General features: G+C 44.2%; 1 protein-coding gene across 4 annotated transcripts in view; it reads left to right on the forward strand.

The window, feature by feature from the left end:
- The window catches only part of MARK1 (microtubule affinity regulating kinase 1), a 492,874-nt gene that overhangs the window by 187,949 nt on the left and 277,819 nt on the right, over positions 1-27,106 (forward strand). For all 4 annotated transcript variants that reach the window (XM_078649810.1, XM_078649807.1, XM_078649809.1 and 1 more), the window contains exon 2: positions 10,552-10,755. In XM_078649810.1, the coding sequence (XP_078505936.1) occupies positions 10,552-10,755 (204 nt within the window). The remainder of the gene's footprint in view (positions 1-10,551; positions 10,756-27,106) is intronic.

Raw genomic sequence — 27,106 nt, forward strand, 5'->3', positions numbered from 1 at the left:
TCACACACCTCACTGAAACTACTAAGTCTCCTCCAAGGTAAGAGTCTTGGTAACGGACATTCATACTTACACTATTGATCGTCTTGTGTATATCTAATACTTTACAGTATATGGATAACCAGTTGCGAAACGCTATATACTTCTTCGTCTCTCCCAAATATACATTACGTATTGTTGCATATAATGATTTCCTTTAGAAGAATATATATCTTTTTAAATGATATTGAGAATAATTATACCATATCATATGTTCTATTGTGATGGAGTTCACGCTTTAGCGATATTTGTGAACTTCAACTTGACTGCATGTCTGGCTCGATATGCGTTTCAAGGGCAATACAACTTTTTAAGTCATTTTCATACCACTTATTAGCACTTTCCTGCATGTGTGGAATCCTTGTTAATTGTAACCTCTCCTCTTTAGCTGCCATTCAGTACACTTTGAAAGTGCTTCTTACGCTTTTGAGAAGTTTCGTTACCCACATTAGATGGTGCAATTTCTTGCTTCTCTCCATGGTTCTTTGCAGTCTACATGTGAGTAGGTTAGATCTTCCTATGTGGTCAACTCGGCAAGCATGGGCGATTTAACACCGTTCTAATAAGATCCAATTCTTCTTTTTACTCTTTTTTTTTTCCCTGTCCGTTTGTCAACTCTAGGAGATAAGTCCCCCTATTGCTGCCTTTGACAACACAACATTACATTAGCTACAACTTACTCATGGTGTTTTCATCTATACTTTCAAGGTGGGTCATGAGACAATATGGAGTTTATACTGAGTTACTGCATGACAGATCGCTTTCCCACAAAATGTGAAATAATGAGCATGCATATTTTCCTCCGTGCTCCAACAGTTAGCGGCGTATAGTGGGTTAGACACTCTCTCACATGCTTTTTTTGTTTTTGTTTTATTTTAGTACATGGTGTAGCACATTGTCAACCAGTACCTCTCTGTAGGGACAGTCACCCGATAGACCTTTACATACATTTGGTACAAGTCTAGTTCTTCACTGGACAATTATTCAATTTAGATCTAGTACTGCTTTATTCACATGTTTTAAATGAAGTACGGGCAAAATGCTATGGGCCTGTCTCTTTTTGTTTCTCTACTCGTCTTCCTTTTTTAGGTCTCGCGCCTAGCGTTGCAGTGCGTAGCATTGCTCGCGCAGCAAGAGACTTCTTGTAAGGGGGTTTGAAAGCTAACCACACGATTGTGCGTGTGGTTTTGCTCTCGCTGGCTGCCATTGGGTTTCGCATGTTTTTTTAATAAAAAAAGGCACACAATTGGGCAAAGGCGGGTGCATGTCCCGCCTTTGCTCCACCCATTACCACTAGTGGCTAGCGCGCGCAGCAGCACGCATTCGCCTCGCTGCCACGCTCCCTTGCCCCCGCTCCTGTGTGGTGTGCGCGCACCACTGGTATGCATTTCGGATTTGAGCGCATAGACGAGGGTGCATCAGTAGCAGTTCTCAGATGACTGCAGTTCCAGGTTCATAAAATTGTATTAGTATGAATTGTACGTTGGCAGTAATGCCAAGTTGGCTTAGCAATGTCAATTGGAGGCTCGTGGGATGTGAGCAGCCGGGGATTTCGGTTCAGGTTTCGAGCAGTCAGTTGATGCAAACCCCTGTGCCCGCAGTCCACAGTGAGAGTTTAATGGGCCTGCAGGCCAAGCGCACTAAAAAAAATGATTGAATTTGGAAATTAAGAGAGCTGACAAATCACTAAAAGTACTGTCCATTAATCAGGCGTCTGACTTTTTAATCATCCAAAGTACTGTTTTGAATTGGGCTGAGGAAGGAAGAAAGTCGGGAAGTACCCTGAAATTTTGTAGAGAAAGATGAGCTGTGACTTTTAATGCACAAGCCGTTTGAAATGCATTCACTTGCTTGAATTTGTGTGCGAGATTTTTTGGGGGCGCCCTCCTTCTAAGCTCCAACCGTTGCAGGGTGTGTGAGCGTGGGGGACAAGGAAGGAGAAGAGCTGCTGATTAAGAGGTGCAATGAGCTTGACAGTTAGACAAGCCAAGCTTCACCGTTGAACGTACTGCTTCCTATCTGCAAAAACCAGCGCAGCTCCTCCCTTCTCGAGAGGAGAATGCGCTGTCCCCTGTGCCAGTTTTGGAGGGTCAGAAAGCGGGCAGGGAATCAAAAACACAAGGCTCCTGCGCCCAGCTTTTCCGCTCCGTCTGACCTTTACTTCTGGAGGGGTTAGCGGACACTGAGAGCTAAACCGAATCGATGGCGTCGACAGAGCACTCGCCGCTGGACAACAGTGCCCATGAGTATCGGTTACTGCCGGGTGGTATTTATTTGTGTTACCATGGAAGTCCTTTGCCGGCGAGAGAACGCTAGGCCCTTTCCACCGCGACATCACTTGAAATGTTATTAAAGTTGTGTTTGGTTCCCGTCTACTTTCACACATTCGAAATAGACTTCCTGCCAACTGCTGGAAAATTGTTTTCGTAATTATCGCACAAAGTAAGAACAGTGGAACATCCTAATACTTTTTCTTGTTTGCTTTCGTAGTAAATACGATATGACGATGCAGTTTAAAACGAACGAATGGCAGAATGTTCATTTTGTTTGTTTTTCTGAAAGAAGTTCCGAATTCAAGTGAATTCTCGTTTCGTTTTTTGTACTTCACTTGAAAAAAGACAACTGGAGCTGACCTAACTAAATAATTAAGGGGTGGGTTATGAAAGCCTGTGCTCGCGAAGATAATACCACTGCTCCTAAAAGCTGTCTCACTTCATTCGTGTTTCGGACCCACCATTCAGGCCATGGCGTACTGTAACTTGATGCTAATGCTGAGGAAAAAGGTGGCAGGCCTGCTCATGCTTAAAGAGCAAATAACTGCATTTCTATTGAACATAGTGAATGCTCACAGCAAGGAACCATTACAGTACACTCTAAAGGGAAAAAACAAGCATTTGCAATGCAATAGGTCTCGCATTAATAGAAGTTTTAGCTATTGGCGTTGCACATTATAATGCAACGCCAATAGCTCAAGCTTTCAGTAATGTGAGACCTATTGCATTGCAAATGCTTGTTTCTTCTTTTTGCTGCATTTCTTGTTAGATTGACCTATGGTTCATACATATTTTGTTTACTAATGTTCATACTGCCTTGAAAAAGTCACTGCGTGACGAAACATGTGTCAGCTGTTATTCAATATAAAGTACTGAAGAACGTGATTTTTGTAAAACATAAATGTACTGAAGATCATTGAATTAACGCATCCTTACAATAAAGCAACATCTCATCTCTACACAAGTCCTGATTGTCAGGACTCCATACAATTTTTGTTATTACTAATTGAGCGCTTTGGTTTTCCATATCATAAAAGTATTTTCTTCTTTATAGTTGTGTGGAGAGATCAGGTATTTTGTTCTTGATGCTATTGCGTTTTCTTTAGCGTTTCAAGACGTAAGAGTGGTACGCTGAACAAAGTTTATAATTTGCAGCAGGCATTGAAATTGATAGTGAAAAATAGCTGTTGACAGCTGCTTCCTTTCTGAGTTTCCAGAACATTTGTGCGTGCGATTTGTTTTACTTATTCTCACACACACTCACTCTACTCACACCACTCATACCTGGGCTCTGCAACGCTAGGCGCGAGACCTAAAAAAGGGAGAAGAGTAGAGAAACAAAAAGAGACCGGCCCTCTCATGTGCACCCACGTTCATACTCAACCTTTCACACACTCACACCCACTTGCCCACTCACATACACTGACCGACTTAACCTTGCACACACCCATTCACTTTGACACACACACTTTCACAGATTCTCACACGTACCCTCACATAGACAGAAACACTCCATCTCCCACACACACTCCATCTCACACACGTACACCCTGCCTCTCTTACACACTACCTGACTGAAAAACTGCAGTTGACATACAGCTGTGAGTGTTTGTTAAGAAAAATCTGAAACTCACTGAAAGAAACCCGCAGTTCAAGTTTTCATAGTTACAAAATCGAACCTAAAAATCAGTGAAGTTTGTGAGTTATTGTTACCTGGACAATCTATAACTCACACATCAAATCCACTGCTCGTGATCTTATCCTTGATGTGACAGATGCAATTACAAATGACATAGCCAATCTTGCATTTTGCATCACTTTACCATTAACACTATGGTGGAAATAAACTACAAAAAGTAAGCAATATATACTTTTGTTGGAGTAATTTCCTGAAAGAAAAGTGCCATCTGGAAATTTCTTCTGCAAATATTTTGTGCTAACGCTTTGCTCTTGGATGAAATTGAACCAAGAACATGCTTCACAACATTGGCAAGTGCAAAATGTATGCTGTTCTTCCAGTAACGCAGGTAAATGAAAACCTCTCTTATAATAAGGGCAGACTCATGAAATGGGCAGCTGCAAATGCAGTTGGAATTAATCTATCGTGGTCAGCCGAATCTTCCCTGTTTTTTAGAAATTGATATTTCTTTTTTTTTCTTTTTCTAAATCTTTTTATTAACAAAGCTCAGTAAAATTGCAGACACAGTATGAATAATAAGGGTTACACGACAAGCAGAAACCATTTTGCAAAAATGATACAATTCACTGAAGAATATGCGGCAGACAACACCCTCAGCATGAATCAGGATCTCAAGTCTACCCTTTATTTTTCCGCCAAGGAGCCCAGATTTTCCCCCATTTCTTAGCGGCACCCCTACTTTTGTTTAACGTTTTTTGATAGACTACACTATAATGCGAATAAATAAACCTAAACATTTGTCAATATATGTTTGTTGCATTTGTGAATCAATAGATCAGAAAGTTCTCCAGATGGGCGGAGTGAGAAAATGCATATGGTAATCAAGGATCTTCAACATTGGGCGGTAAAGCTGTGGTGAATGGGAGTGTCTACATGTGAGGGGGAGGTTAAAGGGAGACAGGTGATCATATTTGAGTATAATCCAAGGTTTAACCTGCTAACATTGCATTTTTGATGAAGTAAGAGGGAAGATTGATTTTGCTGTGGAACTGAAGTCAGAACAGGTGAGGGGAGTAACAGTCACAAACTATTGGTGATCTAAAAATTGAAAGAGATGTTAAAAAGAAATGTGTTGGCTGAGTTAATTAGAGCAATTCGGATATGTATCTTCCTGCAAGGTAGTGTCAGGATATCTTTCAAAGAGAGATGCACTGAGAACTCGAGGAATCTTTGCTTGTTAGGACTTAGAGGTGTTGTCACGTCCTCAATTATTTTGTTCTCCTGCATGTTTCAAGAAAGCTTATCATTCATCCTAGGGGCTATGAATAATACCATTACCCAATCAGCAGGTGACAGTTTTTTTTTTCTTTCAACCTGTTGTAATTGTCTGTAGTTCACTTAAAATGTGTTAATAATGTTATATTTGCAGGGAATAGGACTGTATTATGCCCCAGTGAGACCTGTGCTAGTGCTTGGAGGGACATAATTTCTGTTAGCTACTTACATTGAATCAGAATGACATCAGTGACAGGCAATTGATTAACATATTTTCTAGGTTTGCATTTACCAGTTGATATTTCTGACAGTATGAAGATTGAACAAGGTCTGATTTAGAGAACTGTCTAACATGTACACCAATGTATGTCCTACAAAGAGTATAGATTGTGGTGAGGAATGCAAGTCATATACGTGCTAATCTTAAGCCATTTGAATATTAGTAACATAACATAGTGGGTGAGATGGACTAATTGGAGCTTTTATCATTACTAATTTGCTGACTGCGATTTTGATTGTTTATAATGTTGGTTTTAAGGAATTTCATGTACAGATAACGTTTGGTCTGCTTGTGTTTTGTGAATGAGTGTGCATTGAATGTGTCCTAGAGGCTGGATCTTGAGGAAATTCTGTGGTCAGTTCGATAAAGTAAACAAACTTCCTGATCTTCACATGTCTGCTGAACATGTATGAAAATGTTCTTGTTTGTTAGGTTGCCATTAGCTGTCCTTTTTAGGTCTCGCCTGAGCCAGCGCACATGCGCTGCTCTTTGAGGCTTTTTGTACGGACTTCCAACTTCCAGAGCTTTTCCTCGTGTTTTTTTTTTTACTGCCATGCATTTCATTGGCCATTGCGTAAGGCTTCCACAAAAGAAAGCATGCAAATGTCCAAAGGCTCGAGAGTGAGCAGAGGCGCCATCTCTTTCCAATTATCGTGCCCGCGCTTGTTTACATTTGCCTGTCTCGCGGTCTCGTTAATTGGAAACAGATGGCATTCACTTTTGCGGCCGCGCGTTTTTTTTCTTTAATGCCTTTTACCCCTCCCACCCGCTCCTCAGCAAAGTACTTGTTATCCAGGTCTCCACTGTTGCTACATCTCCTGTTTAGCCTATCCTATCCTGAAGTACTCTCGCCTTCCTACATCTCCTCCTCCTCCCTTCTCCATACTGCATCTTTTACATTCTGACATCTCCCTCCTTTGAGCTGTCTTTACGTCTTGACTGTTAGCTTATTTTCCATTTCACCCCTTCAGCCGTTCATTAGATCTCCCACCTACAGCTTTCTCCTCCTCGGCTGACGCCTGCTCCTCCCTCACTCGCCCTTCTCCTGCTCAAACCTCCTTCCCCACTTCTCGCACTCATAATTTCATCTCTGTTCTGTGCTCCAGTTTCAAGCTTTCTCTATAAATTAAACATTTCTCTGTGCCGGGGCTGGGCTGCGAGTTGTTTTTATTTTCGCCCTTAATCTAATGAAGACTCTGGGGATGGGGGCTTCGGTGCCTGATGAGTGCTCCTCTGACGTGCGAGCGTTTACCAACTTGGGCAGCCCGCTAGCACGAGGAGGGCCAATCTGCCGCGCTTAGCATCGCCTGTAATTTATAAGCTCTGTAAGTGGGCGTGTGTGCTGTAGGGGCCAAGTGGCAAATCTTGGGATGGCAGATGAGATTCTCCAGCGTAGCGTCCTGTGAGCCGAGGCCTTCCTTGGAGATAGCGAGCCCTGCCACGTGCCACCCCGCCCCTGATAGCTTGTCCTGGATGCGTTTCCCTCCACATTAATCTTTATTTGCGTTGAATCAGAGGCAATGACCCGTGGTACCTTGCGGGATTGAAATAATTTGGACAAAAAGCCTTTATAAAGGTCATATTGACAATGTGTGCTTTTGCAAGTCCTGCAGAGGTTTGTTTAATAGGCAGGTCACACGTTTGGATCCTCCCCGTGGTGCTGCGCAGAGAGCATGCCACTGAGCTCGCTAATAAGAGCTGGTATTAAGCGCCACGAGACAGTTACGTTGTTGCCACCATATAAATGTTTATGATGCCTTTGTATCCTGGCGTAGATGTCGGATAAATCTGTTTATTGCGTGCCTAGCAGTAGAAGGCCGCCTAGTACCACAGTATGCTGTACAGTTGGTACAGGGCACGTTTCCGTCCTTTCCATCTCGTAGCCTCCGCTCTGCTGCTCCCACCTCCACGTCGCACAGCTCCATCGGTGCACTTGGCACCCCCTCTTTATTCAGATGCTATGACCACCAGCTGCTGTAGCAAATCACCTCATGTGCTCTGCCAATGCAGGACAATGCAATCATGCTTCAACCCTCATATTGTAACAAGTGATGACTGCGTTACCAATAAACCTTAAACTTGACATGCAATAGCCTTAAATTCCAAGGATCTAAAAAAATATTTTTCTTGTTGTGCCAAACCCCTTTTAAGGTCGAGCCTAGCGCAGCATAGCCAATAGGTCTCGCTTTTGGGACCTTATAAGTATTTCGTTATGCAGCACAATATCCTTGGTGCAACATCATCAACTGTTGCATGGCTAAACACGTATAAGGTCCCAAAGGCGAGACCTAATGGCTACGCCAATGCTTAATCTCACTTGAATATCTTCCTGTTGATTCTAAACTTTTTTGGTGGTGTGGTGTGGTTCAGCCAAACATGCTGTGAGTGCTTCCTTTGTTTTTCGATATGAAAATTAGACCATTGGTATCAAGCAGACAGCGTCGCTGGCAATTTGAAATCCGTATTCCTCATTTGATTTCCCTTAATTTAGTTGATATCCCATGTTGTGTTTAACGGGGGTCCAGATTTGTGAGAAGACTCATGGTGCGACCTTGGTGGGTCAATCCTACTTTAAAAGAAATTTGCACATCATCAGTAACTGATTACCTATAATCAATAATCGACGCAAAATAATGACTTCATAATTTGGCTAATAAACCTACAAATAATGTATAATAAATCAGCACACTCCCTCTTTTACATACTTTCTCTTTTGCGGTTTCAGTTGCTCAATCTTGCTCTCCCTTTCCCTCTGTTGCTCACTCTCCTAGTTCTTCTCGTCATACTAGGGTACCTTCCTACATCCACATGTGGACACCATAGCCTCTGTGTATGCTTTTGGAGACTCGCACTGCTCCCCTAAGGAACTAAATGGCAGACCTTAGAAATGATCATCAATGTAGTGAGTGGTTAAGATAACACATTTCATTGCAAGTGGAGGAGGCTGTTCCTAATTCGTGGAGCGGTATACTTTAAGCACATGTGCAAATGTCCTACCTAGTTCCAGAGCCATCAATGAGACATTGATAGCTTGGTCAGTTCTTCCAAGAGCAGGGGGGGGGGGGCAGCAAAAAATCATCCATTGTTGAGTCATCATAAGGGCAAACATGTGCCCTTCACTTTATATTCCACAAACATTCATCTGATCCAAGGGAACGTGATCTAGTCTGAAATTAGCTATAATATGAACAGATGTTAGTGCTGGGTAAAAACACATGCAATTTTGTCCACAACCCACTTTTATGCTATATATTTACCTGTACCTTTCTAGTTGCATATGCAAACTGTGTCATCCATTCCCAGCAATGCAGCTTAGCTAGAATTTCTCTATGCCAGTGATTCCCAAACTTTATAGAACCACAACCCAATTTTTAGAACAAACTTTTTCGACCCATCAAGCTTTAATGGACATAAGACGGCCATTTTTTTCTATTGTAATAGACATGCTTTCAAAATGCTGTGAATCACCAAAATAAAATATTGTGCACAATTGTTTGCATTTCTCTTTAAGAGCAATTGCTTATAAATATCTCAACCCTGACCACGACCTTCAGTATGTCATTATTGGACTGTGGCTAAGATATTGATCCCTTACGTTACTGGAGCTAGAACACTTTTCAGAGTGCTTTGATGGCCTGTGGCATGTGTTTACTAAAATCACAAGGCTTCTGAAAAATCTCGCTGTTGATACCAGTTTAAGGCAGGGCCTCATATCCATGTGTATGTTAAAACAAGGCCCAGTGGTGCATTTTGAACCCCTATACAGTTTTTTGAAGCGCAAACAGTGCCCAGGGGCATTGGAGCACTTTACGTGAGCACCAGATTACACTACATAAGGGCGAGTTATTTTATTTTACAAATGGGAGATTAAGTGATTTTCCCAGAGCCTAAGCCAGAGCTTGAGCCCGGTTCTCCAGATCCAAAGCCAGCAGCTCTGCCCAGTCCACATTCATCTTTCTGAATTTATCAGCGAAAGTCATACACAAGTGGGATGGCTGTGTATGATCATGTATAGCGAGCACATTCTCTGTTGACTTTGCTTTGTGAAGTAAAAAACATAAGCAGCACCAATACTGGAAGCTTCACCCGGAGTCTTGCGGGGGAATACTTGCAAGGGATTGTTTTCATCACACTTTAGAATTACAAATAAATGTGCTTTTTCCTAACTGCTGATATATTTTGAAATGTGTACAATTCATTTACAGGTATTTGAATTGTGTTTTGTGTTCCAAAAAAAAACCGCCCTACAGCCATACCTTACACAGTCCCTGTACCCCAGCAAGATTATCGTACAGTGCACTTTAAAACTCCTCTCATCCCGCCAAAGTATACAAGGACCACCATGTTCAAAGAATAAACAGCAATTTTTCAGAAGATATAGCCACACATTTGACCTCTGCATTTGAAGCACAGCTAATTTGACAAGATACATACAAAATGTAGAGACCATTATATTTATTGCTTTTTCTGCCTTTGGGAAACCTGCTCTATCCTGTGGTCCGTAAACCTGTGGAATTGGAGCTAGCAGGGAACTCCTGCTCCAGGCCTGAATAACGCTCCTCGTTTCTCTTCTTTTCTTTTTTTGAATTATCATTATTGATTTTCAAGGAATTAATGACCAATCTTTGTCTGTTATCTAATTGATAACGATTGAAGGTGTACCTGAGCCACCACTGTAGTGTGCTCATTGTACGACACCTAGCCTCAGGGGGGAATGAGTGTATGGGGGAATGTGGGGGCATTGGGAGCAAGTACTGTTGCCTGCAGCTTGTTCCACACTTGTTCCACACAGTCAGGTGGTCGATACCACGACAACGGTATGTGTACTGGGTCACATCCAGTCGCCCTGCACCTCCTGATGCCCAAATGCATTAACGATATTAGTGATTCAAGATGAGCGTGGTTGTGGCTACACACCTGGCTAGTGTTTTGATGCTTTAATCTGTATGTGCTTTTACTTTATATACTGAATTACCGCCTATTTTATGCTGCCCTTTGGTTTGCATCAGATGCTTTTCTAAAGTGCCCTGTTCTCCTTTTTCCTACAGCATACATCTGTGGATGGGTATCCCGAGCCACACATCCCTCCTTCCAAGTCCAGTAGCAGGCAGAATATTCCACGATGTAGGACTTCTATCACGTCTACAACTGATGAACAACCCCATGTTGGAAATTATCGGCTGCTGAAAACGATAGGAAAGGGAAATTTTGCAAAAGTGAAATTGGCACGACACGTTCTTACTGGAAGAGAGGTAAGACTGTTTGTTTTGCTCTTTTTTAAGCCATTCTTATTTTTTTCTTTAATGTATGTGAAAAAAAATTATGGTATCTGAAATCCCCTGCTAACAGCAAATGTCATACCATATTCCATCCTCATGTGTGGTGCGGAGCGGGTTTACATAGGTTATGTGTAGAAGGGATGTCATTTTTCGCATTACAGTGCTTTCAAATTCAGACACTACACCCTTTGCACCTCAGGAGAGTACTGCCGGATTTCCCTATCACTGTCCTAATCCTGGCCAAACAATTTGAGAAGCAGCGCATTCCAAATGGACATGCGCGCAAGTAACAGCTTCGACATTTGGAGAATCTTTTCTCGGAGTGAATAAGATAATGTGACAGAGTCTCATTCATCAACAATTGCCATAACTTGTAGAGGTATTGTGCAATGCTTGGGGATTCCCTCTTTTGCAAGTGCCCAGCAATTAACATCCTTGCAGACCCCAAAAGTTTCCACAGTAGAGCTCTGTCCATCTCTTCATACACAAAGGCTCCAGTTCCTGATGAGGAAACCACCAATATCACCTGCGGGCCAGCTTAGGCAGGGGAGCCTAGAATCTTAAAATGCCTCATGTTCCACTTCTGGAAACTTTTGAGAGTTGTACTGTCTTGCCAAATAAGCAAGAACAAGCCCTTTTTGTCTTCGTATCTCCAACATCTAGTAGAGGCTGTTAAATAGATCTGATGTGACCTTTCAGGTGTCCTGTACCACTGGTATACTATCTTATATACTGATTTTTTTTGTAGGGAATGCATTTATCCAGTCCTTTTCTTTGAACTTCTTTTTCAGCGTCTGGGCACAACTTTTTGGCACCATCAGTTAGGTCCACATGTCCCTTCCCTCACACTTTGATAGAGATCATCTCTCTGGCACCCAGGTGTGTTCTAACAAATCTTTCCATAGGAGTTAGCTCACTTGTTACCACTTATTCAGGGGGTGCAGTTTCTAATGTGTTAAGTTGTCGATATTGTAGTAATCTTGTTTCTTTCACTCCAAACTCTTTCTTACAGAACTCAAAGGTTTTCACTTCGCCATGTCTGAATAGCTCTGAGATTGTCTGGTAGTCTTCCTCCCTCTATTCTCTGAAGGCCTCTTGCTGGAGTAAAATGCCTATTAAAGTGTATCAATGTGTTTTTTGAAGGAAAAAAGTGTTAGCCTCCCAGCCCTCAGACACCCTATCTCATACCTGTAGTACAGTTTTCAGCACACTGGCTGTGTATGCATTCTGAGGGATGCTGTGATTTTGATAGCAATGCCAGGTTCGACAGGAGCTGCCATACAACTCCTGGATCCATTGGGATCCATTTTGTCTCGGTTTGTCGGGTGGGTGACTGCACTATTCCCTTAAGATGGCTGCTGCATTGTATTTTAGCCCGATCCCCCCCCCCCCTTCTTGTGCAGTGCTTTGAGCAGCTTCATGTTGACCCTTGGCCTTTCTGTTACCCAGATGAATGTCATTAGTATTGTTACGGGGAGAGACTGATAGACATGCAAGAGGTGGGGCATCACATTCATTCTGATTACATTTATTCTGTCCAGTATAAATACACTAGGAACTACTTGTGCAGAGCCCTTTACATCTGCCGTAGGAACTCTGGCCATTTTGCCCGATACCATCCCTCTAACCTACGTGTTAAATGCATCTCTAGTTATTTCATTGAGGTTGTTGCCTACCGAATAAGGCACCATGGGCACTTCCCGGCTATGGCGTCCATTTGCAAAGTTAGGCTTGGCATGCCAATTTTTTGTATATTTACTTAAACTCCAGGAACTTTTTTAAACTCTTCTAAAATTGTCCTTATCTTTAGGATCAACAATTCCAGACGGGTAAGCAAAAGTAGTAAGTCCTCGGCAAGGAAATAAACCTTATGATGTTCTCCCCAAAGGGTATCCTATCAATTAAAGCTTGGCTGCATACTTTCATTGTCAGCAGCTCTATGTCTTGGTCAAACAAGCGGTGACAGGCATCCCTGTCTCTTGCCCCTCTGTTAAATAGGAGCCTGTGACATCAAGCCGTTCGCCTGCACCTTGGCTTTGAGGCTTATCTAGTTGGACAATATCCACCTCTCCATTTTAGGATCGAAGTCAAATTCCTCTAATGCAGTCTTGAGGAATTTCTAGCTTATGTGATCAAACATGGGTTTGACATCTAGACTTCTAAAAAGAGCCGGAATCTGCTTATGGTTAATCTTCTTCACTAGTTTGCCACTCTTCCTACACTGTCGCTTTCCTGTCTATGCTTGATCAAGCCCATCTGCTCTATGTCTACTAGGTAGGGCATCATGCTTGCCATGTTTTTTGTAGCTAAAATGGTCGAGATTTTGACGCCTACTATTAGCAGTGTGATTTAGTGGTGAGAGGAGGAATGCTCCTCAGGTTTGTTTTCTTTTTATAAATCCAGGTAAATGTGGGTATTTCTCATCTTAAGGGTTGTTCATTCATGCTGCGGCAGAGAATTAAAGAAGTCTGCTAATGGATTTCCTAGTTGAGCTAGGAAGGTTTTGTAAAACAGGGCTGTGAACCCATGCAGCCTGAGTCTTTCTGGGGTTTGTGTTTTTTATCGCTCTGCGCACAGCTACAGGAGCTATAGGCTTTTCCAGTTCCTCCATCCAGCCCAGTGAAGAGTTTGGATGCAACATTTTTTCTTTTAGGATTTTTTTGCTTCCTCATTTTATGGCTCTTGTGTATATAGGTCCTGAAAATGTCTTGCAAGGCCCCCATGGCTACTAGCTTCCCTCCCTTAGTTGTTACCGTACCTATTTGTTGTTATGTTATTTGTAGTCTCAGGTGTTTAGGCAGCAGCACGGATATTGGGTTTCTCTTTTTGTAGATAGATTGCTCCATTTTAAAGAGGGTCAGCTCTGGTTGGTTTGTTTTTAGGACATTCAGGTGACCTCTAAGTAGTGCCAGTTTACGATGGGTTTTGCGTGAACTCTCTAGTTTATAGAATGCAGTTACTTTAGCTCACCTATGAGGCTTGTCTTTCATTGTCCTCCTCTCTCCCCTGGCTCCCACTGTTAGCACAATTGCCACCACTCTGGCCAGTCATCGCTTTAAATGCATCCCAATGGATCACAGTGAAGTGTGCTCCTCCAAACTAAGTTCAAAATACTCCCTCATTTTCTGAGCTAGTTCCAGTATTCTAACTGGGTCGCGGAAAATGTGGTTCTCCACTTGTCGCCCCATTTCTTTTCCCTTTCTGTTGCCACATGGGCCTGATCCAATATAGAGACATCCACTATGTCAGCTGTGTGCAGCTTTCAAATCTTTCCCTAAATCATGAAAAAGGTATCCCTGCTAGAATATTTTATGTGTATGTGGGAGAAGAAACAATAAGTCCTTGATTTATGATGTAGAGATCACAAGGTATCCTCGAATTCCTGTTCTCTGAATATTCTTGTAAAGCTTGTGTAGCAAACCCCATAAAACCTCCTCCCACTATAAATCCTATCCAATTGGGAGCACTGTAGTAAGTTTAAATCTTCCCCATAATATCACTCCCCTTCTGCGTTACCCTTTAATCTTTATAATATATGTCCAGGAGGTTATCATTACCGTGCTTATTGCATATATATTCTCTAGGGTGACAGGAGGAGGAGGTATTTGGACCTTCAGGTATCAGATCCCTGGCCACCGTTGAACCAGCTACTCCCAGATTCTGCTTCCATAGGACCACCACTCTGCTGCTCTGGAGGTCATGGAGGCCCATGATTGAACGGGGCATCTATTGGGTTTCATCTGGAAATGGTCCTTGCACTGCAAGTGAACCGCCTATAAAATTGGATGTGTTGGGACATGGAACCTTACACGAAATCCAGGTGCCGTTCTCCCTATGAGCTCAGTCAGGTGCTCCATTCCAGGTCTTGGTCTCCTGTTGAAGTTGCCTCTGGTGGGGGAGATCACCGCCATCCAGCACTGTTATAGACTTTTTATTCCAGCTTTCCCCAGTTCCAAGTGTTCTGTTCTGCTACATAGATCCATTTACCCGTTTTGTAAAGGGTTTGATATATTTCCAAGTCCGAACCTGGACTGATAGTATGGATCATCACAGTGCAGTTTCACAATGCCTTCATCTTAGGCCGTAGTTCCTTTCAGAGTACTTTTGAGAAGTAAAATAGTCCGTCCTGCCTTACACTGCCAATACTCGGTAGGAGGTGGAATGATACACCAGACAACCATACACCAGACAACCATACACCAGCCAACCAGTTGCATGAGGGGACAGAGGAGTAATCCTCTGAGTGGAGCCAAAGGCTGTTCTATGCGTATTTTAAAGTGCTGCTAACAATTGGTTTTGTAGACAGCTGCTGTGCCATGTCAGATCTAATAAGTAAGCATCCATGGAAATTCATAACGCTTGGTTCAGGCTGCAAGCTTTCTTGATCCGTGGTACACTTGCAGGAGCGGTGAAAGATTTTTGACTGTGGAAACTTTTATCCGTTTAAAAAATTGCCATGGCTGCCCAGGTGATTGGCTTCCGTGGCTGCAGGGTTCCCTTACCCTCGAAGCCGAATGTATTTGAGATTTTGGATACTTAGGTGTGCCATAAACTCTACACTCGTAGCCCTCCTCTATCCCTGTGTCCAAAGATATGGTAATTTTTTCATTAAAAGAAACCTGGGTTAGTGGAATATTACGGCATTACATGTAAACCATGGCGTTTATGCTATATGTTACAGCTCATAGGGCATTATAGTCTAACTAATACAGTTCCTTTCTATATTTTCTATGATGTCTTTTTCTATTAAATTGATGCCATGTTTTTCGGTACTTTCCCATATGCTAGACACAGGACAACAAATTATTATGGACATTTGCTTAATCGCGTTTCTTGAACAAAATACTTAGTTACTGCGCTTTGGGCTTTAACCTGTACATCTGTGTAAACTCTCTCACATGCTGTTTTAACCCCGAGTGTGGGAACGCCAGACATTTTTTTTGAGCAGGGTTGCCATATGCATTTTTGGTACTTCTATATGAATGTCTTACAACAATATATTATTCTGAAAATTGCCTGACTGGCCTTTGACAGTCTGTGCGGTTCTAGTAAACTGTTGACCTATTAAAGTTTATGAAAAATTTGCAGAAAAGAAATCGGGTGAAAGCTACAATTTTTGTTTGGGTGAGGGGTTTGCTTGCAGTGCGAACGATGGCAAAACATGCCCCAGTCTGCTCCTCGGGTTTACAGTCAAATACCAGAAATTCCACCACAAATTTTCCCGCAGCAGTTTGTTGACTGCTTTCGAATTCCTCGATGCAGTTCGGACTTTTTGTGAGGCAAACATCTTTCAGTAGGTAAAAGATTACTTGCTTGGTGCCAAAATAATGCTATGCTAAAGGTAATATAGTAATAATGCAATAGAAAACTGGTGTGTAGATTTTCTCAACCATAGATTGGGGTAGCATATGCGTCAGTCAAAATATGGGCGTCGAATGCTGTCATAATTTAAGAGGAGGTATAGAGAGTACTATAGAGAGTTTTTTGTTTGTGTAGAATTTGGGACAGTTGAACTTTACGAATAGCAGTCCAAATATTTCTGCCTGATAGAGACTTCTAGCTGCGGATTCCTCATCTTTTGAATATTCTCAGGGTGTCAGACTGGATCTGGAAATATTTCCATAGCCTGATGGAAAGTGGAGCCGTGTGGCTACACACTGACGCCGTTCTGTTCTGTAAGTGACGTGCGGGCCTATTAAGGAGCTGACATGCGCGCTGGTGTCACTTCTTTTCTCCCTGCACCACCAGATGCAAATCCGGAACTTCTCTCATCTCTGAGACCCTTACCTCGTTTTTTTTCTGTCACCAAATATGTTTTTCATTGTGCAAGGGATGTCACCCCCTAAGACAGCAGGTTATAAACCATGTAAAGACTGTGGCAAACAGATTTCTGCATCAGATCCTCACCAGGCATGCCTATGGTGTCTGGGGTCTGCCACTTCTCCAGTTTCTGTGGAAACTGCACATCAGTGAACCCAATGGCTATTAGCCAACACAAGGCAAAACTTTGTCACCAAGTACTAGAAAGACCCAGCGTCGGGACCACTCCAAGTCCTGCTCCAAGCTCAAGGTCCGATCCTGAGTCCTTTCACAGAGTCTGCAGAGCCGTTCTAGAGGCAGGTCTTCATCGCATTCCAAGTCCTCTGGTATGCATAAAAAACACAAGACTTCGAAGTAAAGTTCCACTCCTACTCACCATTCCTACTCCCCTGATGAAGCGTGTGGGCGGCACCAACCGTCTCGCTTTGGAAGTCCGCTGGCTTCAAAGCTGATTCCTCAGCTGGTCCCAGCACAACCCGAGTTTCTGGGGCCTTCATTCATGCAATGCCAGATCAAAGAGTTCCCCGCATCTGCACTCCAGATCTTTGGATCTCTACCGACTCCCTCTGGCATGCCTTTGGACCAGACAGACCTGAGAGGCCCTCAACCTGGACTACTGCCGGTGTGTTCTCCCTGGGTGTCAGCTGGACCCTCTGACCACTACTACCCTTGGCTACAGTTCTGACACTGCCCCTGGTGCCCAAACCCACGTCAGACCCGGCACTTCGATGCCAAGCTTGCCTTCTGAGGATGTTGTTCTGATTGTCCTCTTTGTCCTCTGACTCCAACCGATACCGCACACAAATCCAAACGAGGCGGCAGCCCCTGCACATGAACTTCCAGGTAGCAGTCAACATTCATTTCATTCTCTCGTCTGCACTGATTCTGACAATGACCATGACCAGGGTGAGGAGTTTGCTGAGCCCTGTATTGAGGACAATTTGACATGAGTACTTTCAGGAGGCCAGTGGCCTAGATACCTCCCTGGATACTGCTCTTTTCTCTCCCCCAGCCCTGCTGTGGAAGAATCGGCCTCCTATGCTATTATGTGTAGGGCAGCAGAAGTTCTTGACTTCTAGCTCTCCGCCATTGAGGAGTGCACGAATATGCTGACTGAGGTCCTGCATCCGGGCCAGACTACTTCTGAGCCCCTCCTCCCTTTCAGTAAGGCCCGGACTGATTTCCTCCGAGGGTTAGGGTCAAGCCTTGTACATGCCTTCCAGTTAACAGACATTTTGCCAGGCACCATCGCCCTGCCCCAGGTGACCCAGACTTTTTGTCACAGCACCCTTCTCCAGAGAGCCTTGTGGTGCAGGCTTCCACCAGTCTGACCAAACTCAACAATTTTCCCATCACTCCTAATGACAGGGAGTCAATACGAGTGGAGACCTTTGGAAAACACCTCTTCTCATCAGCCCTGCCATCGATCAATGTCTCCTATTTGTGGGGCCATTACACTCATGCTCTTTGGGACTCTGTGGCACAAGGCCTCCCTGGTGTACCAGAAGTCATTCACCCAGTCCTTTCTCAGCCGATCCAAGATGGTCGTGATGTGACCAAGTTCTCAATTAATTTTGGCTTGGACACCACCAACTTCATTGGGTGAGCTATAGGCACCGGCGTTGCCATTCGTCATCATATGTGGCTGCAATTGACTGGGTTCTAGTGTGACATCCAGTCTTCCCTGATGGTCATGGCATTCAATTAAACTTGCCTGTTTGGAAACAAGGCTGACTCTGCGCTTTAAAGCTTCAATCAGAGTGGGGCCACCACTTGGTCACTTGACCTCTCTGTCCACACTCACCAGCTGCAACAATTCATTCAACCCTTTCTTTCATGGCTTTATCCAAGGTACCGCTTATCGCCTGTTCGGCCCGAGTCGGGAACTCAGCTGTTTCGTGGGAGATTCTGAGGTGGCCAACACCCACACAGCCAATATAAGTGGGCAGCCAGTTGAACCCCATACCCTCCAAGCAGCGACACCTGCCAAACCTCTTTAGTGTACCTTTACTTGGTCACAGCCACCCGATAGGAGAAAGAATCTACTGACTCTGTCCGGGTTGGCAAGCGATCATGAAGGGGCAGGAGGGTCCTGTAGATTGTCCCCATGGGGTTGTATTTTACCCTTCCTTTCGTCCCTGTTGCACCATTCACCGACCACCCAGGGACTAAGGTAGGACTGTCTCTCCATTTTGGCCAAAGGGACTCTCAAGAGGGTGTCTGCAGCAAAAGTAGGTTGTGGTTGTTATTCCCGTTACTTTCTGGTGCCCAAGAAGGATCGAGGCCATTAGCCTTTTCTAGATCTGCGGATGGGGAAATTCAGAATGCTCACCTGCACCCAGGTTTTGTCTGCCCACCACGATCCGGGAGACTTGATGGTGGCATAGGACCTGCAACACGCCTATTTCCACATACCTGTTCTGCTGGCCCATTAGCACTACCTGCAGGTCATGGTGGGACCGGAACACTTTCAGTTCAGCGTTCTGCTATTTGGTTTCACCAGAACCCCTTAGGTGTTCACAGAAGTGATGGCAGTGGTGTCGGCACACCTTCGGAGGTCAGTGATGCCAGTCTTCCCCTACCGCGTTGACTGGCTGGTGAAGGTGGGCTCGCCACAGGCAGTCGTCAGCCACCTCCAGAGTATGGCAAACCTCCTATCCTCTTTGGGGTTGACTATCAACATTCTGAAGAGACACCTGACTCCTTCTCAGATGTGCCTCGTTTCTGCAGCCGTTCTGGACACTGCCCTGCTTCGTGCCTTTCCCCTGGGAAAGAGAGTCCTATGCATTTAGGCTATGATCCTGATCTTTGAGCCTCAGTTCTGTATTTCAGTAATGTCGACTCTGAGGTTGCTGGGACTGATGGACTCCTGCATCGTGCTGGTCGCCACACCAGGTGTCATATGTGGGCTCTACAGTGGGATCTGAAGTCCCAGTGGGCCCAGCATCAAGGGGACCTCTCCTATCAAGGTCAGATTTCGGAGGAGACTAGGAAAGACTGCAGTCGTAGTTACTTGACCACAGTTGGGTCAGCGGCAGACTCGCCCCACCTCCCCACCACCTTAGTTGACTGTTGGGAAAGGTGCATCACTTCTGGGCTTTGGCGGCCACTTGGGGGAGGTGGAAATCAGAGGCCACTGGTCTTTGATGAAGTCCCGGTTCCATATCAACCTTTTGAAGCTGCGGGCCATTTGTTTGGTGCGGAAAGCCTTTCTGCAGTCCATCAAGTGGAGGCTGGTAGAAGTGCTCATGGACAACATGACCTCCATGTGATTTTGCAACAAACAGGGTGGGACTCTTGAAATGACTGGGCCGCTAGGGGATCTTCCTAGAGGCAAACAACTTGCAGGCTCATTGAATTCCAGAGCAGGCAAGCTCAATTGTTGGCACCTAGCATGTTACGAGTGACGGTTACAGCTGGGGGTGGTACAAGTTCTCTTCTGTGAATAGTGAGAACCATGGCTCAATTGGTTCACCACTGCAGAGTACACAGAATGTCAGTACTTCTGCGCGTTGAAGTTTTCAAAGCGTCTACCGCTTGGAGATATGAGTTTCGCATAGGATGTGACTACAAACTCCTGAATGCCTTTACGCTGATACCACACCTGCACCAAATTCTCAGGAAGATCAGAACGGACTGGGCCCAAATGATCCTAGTAGCTTCAGCCGGCATGTTGAGTATGGTACCTAGAACAGAAACTTGAGAATCTGTGGTTCGACCATGCTGCCCGTCTGCAAGGATCCGCTGTCACAGCAGCACGGCTGGGTTCTCCACCCTGGCTTTCACAATTTTACCCTTTCATGCATGGAGATTGAGTGATGCCAACTTAATGCCTTCAACTTCCCTCCAGAGGCAGTTTATGTAATCTTGGCAGGCATGTGTCCCATGACAAAGACTGTATATGCCTGTTGCTGGGACAAGTTTGTTGTTTGGTGCGTCGTATGCCAAATTGACCCCCTCCCGGCCCAATTGTCTGATGTTTTATTTGTTCTGTCTCTCGCCCATCTAGGCCTTGCAATGGGCACAGTAAAAGATTATCATGCGATTGCTTGATCAACCTTCCTTGTTTAAATCACCGGTTGTGATGAGGTTTTGGAAAAGGGTGCAGCATTTGTTTCCCTTTTCTTCTTTAATGATCTCCCAATGGGACCTCATTTCGTCATTATCTGATATGTAATCCATTCAAGCCTCTTCACAGCTGCTACCTACTGTTCCATACCATCAAAATTGTTTTCCTAGTTGTCATGAGTGAGCTTCAGGCTCTGTGTGTTCATTCATCATACACCACATTCTTAACCAATAAGCTGGTTCTGCAAATTAGGGCATCCTTTCTACCAAAAGTTGTGACACATTTCCACGTTGGGCAAACCATCACCATGCCTTCATTCTATGCTCCTCCTCTCCCTCCATTGCCGGAACCCTGAAAGAGGGCTCAGTTTCTACATCGATTGTACCAAAGACAACCGGGTAGACAATCGGTTCTTTGTGGGGTTCGCCAGAGCGAGAAAAGGCACAGCTGTACAGAAGTGTACCATCTTGATTGTGTCCTGCTTTAAGATCGGCTATGCATTAGCTAAAAAGCAGCGTCCGGAAAGACTGCATGCTCAATCTACTAGGGCCAAAGCTGCTACTAATGCTATAACACGCAGAGTCTCTGTCATAGACATATGCCAGGCCACTACTTGTGCGTCCCTCCATATGTTCACAAAGCTCTGGACAGCCAAGTCTACCAAAAGGGGCACTTTGCTGCTCGGTCCTGCAGGTTTTTCTGGTTTGAGGCCATTCACAGCCAACTGCAATTAGGTACTCCTTCAGTATCTGTTCAAAAGGTGAGGAATCTGCAACTAGAAGTCTCTATCAGAAGAACAAGTTACCTACCTTCGGTAACGCTTTTTCTGATAGAGACTATCTAGCCGCAGATTCCTCACTGAACCTTCAATCCACCCCATTCTGTGATTGGACTCTTCCCTTTAATAAGATTCCAAGTCTAGGAATCTGCATATTGGTCTATAGATTGTCTTTTTGGGTTCCACGTCTCAGGACATGAACAGTCTTGAAAGCAACTGACAACGGGGCACAGGAGTTGTGCCGCTCATGTCACTTCTAGATCAGAATGGTGTCAGTGTGGAGCCACATTGTGCTAACTTCTGGCATGCAGAGGTACTATGGAAACGTTTCTGGATCCACAGTCTGACGTCTGGGGAATATTCAAAAGGTGAGGTATCTGCGGCTAGATAGTTTCTACCTTAAAAGGTGTTACAGAAGGTAAGTAGCTTGTTCTTCATGTAGAAATTTACTGGATCGTCCACACAAAATATTACAGATTGACACATGGTCTCGAAATTGGGTTAAGGAACACAAATTGCACACTTGTCTACTCCAAAAATATTGCACTCTTTGGCTTTCCATCACTTTATGAACCAAGTACATTAATTTTACATAGGCTAGATGAAGAATTGATAAGGAACGTACATTTGTACGTTCCAACTACAGGTGAAGTTCCATCTATTGTTTTCTGGACATAGGGGATGTCAGTGTTGAAATGTGACCATATCTTTGTAGTTTTAATTTCGTCTATGTACAAACATCGGTTTTGGGAGCTTACGCTTCGCTGTTCAAAATATGACAGTTTGAACAAATGATTTGCCAAATTTTCTCATTCATGGTAGAGTGGCACAGAGTGAACGAGATGTAGTTATTTAGTTTAAAGTAGGTGGTCTCTATCAAAAAAGCGCACTCTTTTGAAGGTTTCTCTGACCAAGAGTCTGGGGTATTTTCTGTTATGTTTCAATAGGAGATGTTTTCCGTATTTTTACTATTTGATATGTGTTGTGAGAGAATATTACCACAAATATATATTTTTTGTTGCTAATTTATTCATTATGTAATATCACTTATCTAATTTATCATATAGATTGTGATTATAAATAAGACTGTTTTGCATTTACATGTTCTTTCGTCTATATTCGTACATTGTATGTATTATTTTTAATTGGTTTACCAAGGGGAATTTTTGTTGCATTTTTTTTATTTTCCCTGCCCTTGGAACTGTTATGTCTCAACAAGGGGTCCATACTTCTGCTCACCAATCATATTGCAACTTCACCTAGCATGGCTTCTATTGTGTGCAACTTGGGGGTAAAGTTTTGCTACTTTTCAACCCCAGGTGGCGGTCCTTATGGGCTTGTGCATTGGACTTCTAAAATCCGTAAATACATTTCTGTTTATACTGCTGTTGGAGACCCAGAAAACTCTCATTCATGCGCTCACTACCTAGTGGCATGATTATGCCAATGCTCTTTACTGGGGCCTTCCGGCATTCAAGCTGAAGAGACTTCAGTTGGTTCAGAATGCCATTGCTCATGTTCTACTGAAGGATCCCAGAGGGCCTCGTATCCACCGTCATCTTAGGAGCTTCATTGGTCGTCGATTAAGGAGAGGATTCAGATTAATAAGGCAGCCTTTTGGCCCATAGAGCATGTTACACACTGCCCCAGCGTATCTGGTCAAGAGATATACACCATATCATCTGGCAAGAACCCTTTGCTCCTCAGGCGCCATTTTGGTCACAGTTCCTCGAATTAAAAGCCAAAGATGGGGGGGAGTACTTCTTTTTCCAACCTCGCTGCCACGGCCTGAAATGCCATCCTCTCGCATTTACGAGCCATGAAAGACCAGCACTGTTTCAGGTGAAATTAGAAAACGTGGCTATTCCTTTCCGCATTTCAGCAGGACAGGCGCGGTTCGTCCATTGGGGCGTGGGGGCGTAGCCCCCCCCTGCCCGAAGCCGCCGGCAGCTCCCTCAGCGTTTTTCAGTTAAGACGGTGACAACAGTTAAGACGGTGACAATCATGTCAATGAATCAACATGACATCAGACCGCCGGGCGGGCGTCATGTTGATTGATTGACATGATTGTACAGGCGGCAACACAAGTGCGCATCCGTGGGGACGGAGGGTGAATTTTTACCCGTGCCCACGCATGCGCACTTGTGTTTTTGCGGCGTTGAGCATGCCCATTAGGAGCCCTAATGGGCATGCTGCGGGCGAGAAGGTACCTGTGCCCCTGGCGCCAGGATTGGCTAGGGGCGCTGTGAGCCTGTGACGTGTGGGGAGCAGAGCCCAGAGGTGGCGCGGACCGGGACCGGCAGCAAGGTAAGAGTGTGTGTTTTTCTTTTATTTTAAAGTGTTTGGTGCGAGCGTGCGTGTATGCATGAATGTTTGGTGGAGAGTGTTGTGAATGGATGTGTTTGTGTGTATGCGTGTGTGAATACGGGGGGGGGGTCGCCGCCGGCCTGAGTGGCCTGGGGCCCGCACTCGCAAATCAGTTTGCGCCCCACCACTGTAAAATGTCACCAGCCGTCCCTGCATTTCAGCAGGCTTTTATTTGCAATGATGGGTAATTTAGTCTGCTTAGCACCGCAACACTGTCCCCTTCTTTATTAAGAACGTAACTGAAGTAGTTTTCTGCTATATAGACTGCATTGAGTCCAGCCTAAAAGCCATTAACATAGACACTGTTTTTACATAATATACATGCATGTTGTGTTTCTGCAGGCTCTCTATCTTTTGCCGTTCTGGTCACCCCAAACTGCATAGGAAACGTGGCCCATAAAATAACTCTGTGATGTATATAAATTGAACTAAGTTCAAGGCCTAACTTAGCAAATGGCCGTACCATTTTGCTAACTGCCCGTACCGGGCATCAGGCGTTTTTGCCAGGGGGCTGGAAGGGTGGGGCCGGTTTTGCAGCAGTGGGGGCTGGTTTTGCAGCAGTGCTGCCGTATAGGCTCCCTGTAACAAAATCAGAAAGCAAGCATTTCCAGCCTCCCAGGGCCAGGAAGCGCTTCCACAGAGGCCGATCCAAGAAAATTGCCAGGGCTGCTTTGGGTTCCCAGTCCGGCACTGATGGCAAATGGGTCCTTCAAACCGCCCTCTGCAATCTGTGCCACATCATCTGCTTTCCCCCAAACTGGCATCAGAGCCTCGTCACTACGTGCCCGTCTGCACTGGGTCTGCTTCCTGTGGTGTATCAGCCAGCGAACAACTGAAGTTGTGCAAGCTGTGACAAGTTCTCCAATGAATAAATAAATACATGCTTAAATTGAAGGCCTACAGCGATAAGACCACAGGTGGAGATTCTCATAAGAAGGTTTCGAATTAGGGTTGGCTGAAGAATTAAATAGCCACAGCTCTTATTTTACAAAAATATAGAAGCATTAGATAGTGGAACTTCATCTGACTGAAATGGAAAGGATGAATCCAAAGGGACAATACATTTTTAATGTTATATGCTTTTAAATCATCCTTCTGAACCTCAAGGAGCCTACAGCAGCCGCTTCAGTAAGACTGGATTTAACAATGTTATATACACTTAATTTATGTCACAATTTCTCTCTTTGGAGTTGAAAAAGTGATTCTGTTATAGGCTTTGCTGGCTTTCACTCTTTCATGCGGATTTAAGTACGAGAGACAGTAACTGCATTGCATGGACGCTGCCTTTATTCAGTTTGAAAATGCGAGTGGTGTAAACTAAGGTTTTCTCTTCTCATATTAAATAATGCTGTAGGGAAATGAGGCTTTGTTTCTTTGAAAGCCTAGATTCTAAAATGCTGGCTTCTGAAGAAAGCTCTAGGCCTGGAGCCATAGATTAGGGGTGCTAAAACTGCGCATATTGAATGATTTTTTGCCAAATATTTCTAAATGGGCTACACCATTAGTCTACGGTTATTTCACAGTTCTGTTGACCGATTAACTGACAAGAACAATCGACCAGTATCAGGCTGAAGAAGCTAAACGTGTCAGGGCTACTTGTAAAGGTTCGTCAGATTCTCAGAATCTAGGGCGTGGTGTACAAAGCCCAGGGCGTAAATCGGTGTTTTGAACTCCAGCTGGTTTGCGACTTGGGCCTCATTTTGCCTCCCAACTCATTTTGCAATGTTGCTGATGTACTAAGTAGTCAATCCAGCCAGTGCTACAGGCTACCCTACGATAGCGAGGCGAAAGGACTGGAGGCCTTTTCTTAAAAAGGATGGCACTGCAGCTGCTAGGAGTCTCTGAATATCTAACAGTACTTATAGGATGGGCCCAGTTGGAGTGCATAGAAGGAACCCTGAATTATTATTCTGAGGAGCGTAGAAAGACGAGAGCAGAAACTAGTAGAGGCAACAAGTCCATATGGGTACATTAAAGCTCTGCTGGATGGCAACTAACAAAGCCATAGTACTGTAATATCTTGTTTTATCTTTTGCAGGTCTGTATTAACTTCATTCAATGTCTCCAACAATATTTGAATGTTCTATTTTGTGAACGATTGGAACAAGTGGATGCATGCTTTCTTTAGCAGGTCACATGCACCAGTCCGGATGAGAAGGGTGCGAGCAGTGTGTGCACCTGATTCCTGTTCACTCCAGAGGTGGTAGTGTAGCGACACTGCTTGGAGGGGGTGGGTGTTTACTGTGAGTGCCCCTGTAACTACAGGAGGGAGCTCCTGGCATCATCAGCCTGTCTGTATGTTTGAAGTATGAATGTGGTTGGTCAGGAGACTGGGGTGGGGGTTCCCAAAGACTAGTTGTACAGGGAATGTTCTTGAAAGAGAGTTAGACACCCTGATACTGTACGTCCAAAATGTGGCAACCTAAGGTCCTTCCTGTAGTGGTAAGGGAAGTAATCTTAACGCTGGGTCAGACTCCAGGATACCCAAGAGTGGAGCAGTGGTAACTAAGGCAAAATGGGCTTGATTCCATCCTGCTCCAGTAGACCGCAAATGCCATGTGCTTCATAAGCAATACTGTACCAAGAAGAGCAGTAAGTGGGTAAAACACTTGGGGAATGGACCTTCTATGGACTGGAGGATTTGGGTAACCTCCAACCTTTGTCTAGAATTGGTGATAGTCCCATAAACTAATGTCATGTTATTTACCTACCAGGTTTATTTAGTGCTTGCTTACTGCACAAGTAAAATAATTAGGGTGCTTTACATTAAAACAGAAGCAAATTGCAATCAACCATTGATAAAGGTAAGCCAAGAGATAGGATTCAAGGGAATAGGTAGTTTAGGTCAGTGACAGGAAGGAGACTTGGAACTGTGGAGATGATGAAGCACATCTTTGACACACGAGATTTAGGCCTTTAGCTTAGAGATGCCCATGTAGAACCATATTCCAGAAAATGGGTGAGAGGTATCATCGCATGCTAACTTATCTATAGCATCCTTGTGAAAGGTCATTAGAGCCCGATGGGAACGATGCACCTCAAAGGTTTTCCTGCAAAATTGTTTGGATGTTCCCAGAGAACTCAAGTATGGCTTGTGCCCTGACTGGCCTCCCTCTAATTCATAGATGAATACTGATCATGTCCACTATGTAAGCAGTTTTGTCATCGTTGATTGCGCTAAATATGAATCAAGTGATGAATGTGAGAAATACTGTATGTAGAGTTTTTGTAAGGTGCTAATTAACCCTCCGGTAGCTCAGAGCACTTGAATAGTGGATTAGATATATTCA

Source organism: Lissotriton helveticus, chromosome 6, assembly GCF_964261635.1.
Source record: "Lissotriton helveticus chromosome 6, aLisHel1.1, whole genome shotgun sequence".
Taxonomy (NCBI): domain Eukaryota; kingdom Metazoa; phylum Chordata; class Amphibia; order Caudata; family Salamandridae; genus Lissotriton; species Lissotriton helveticus.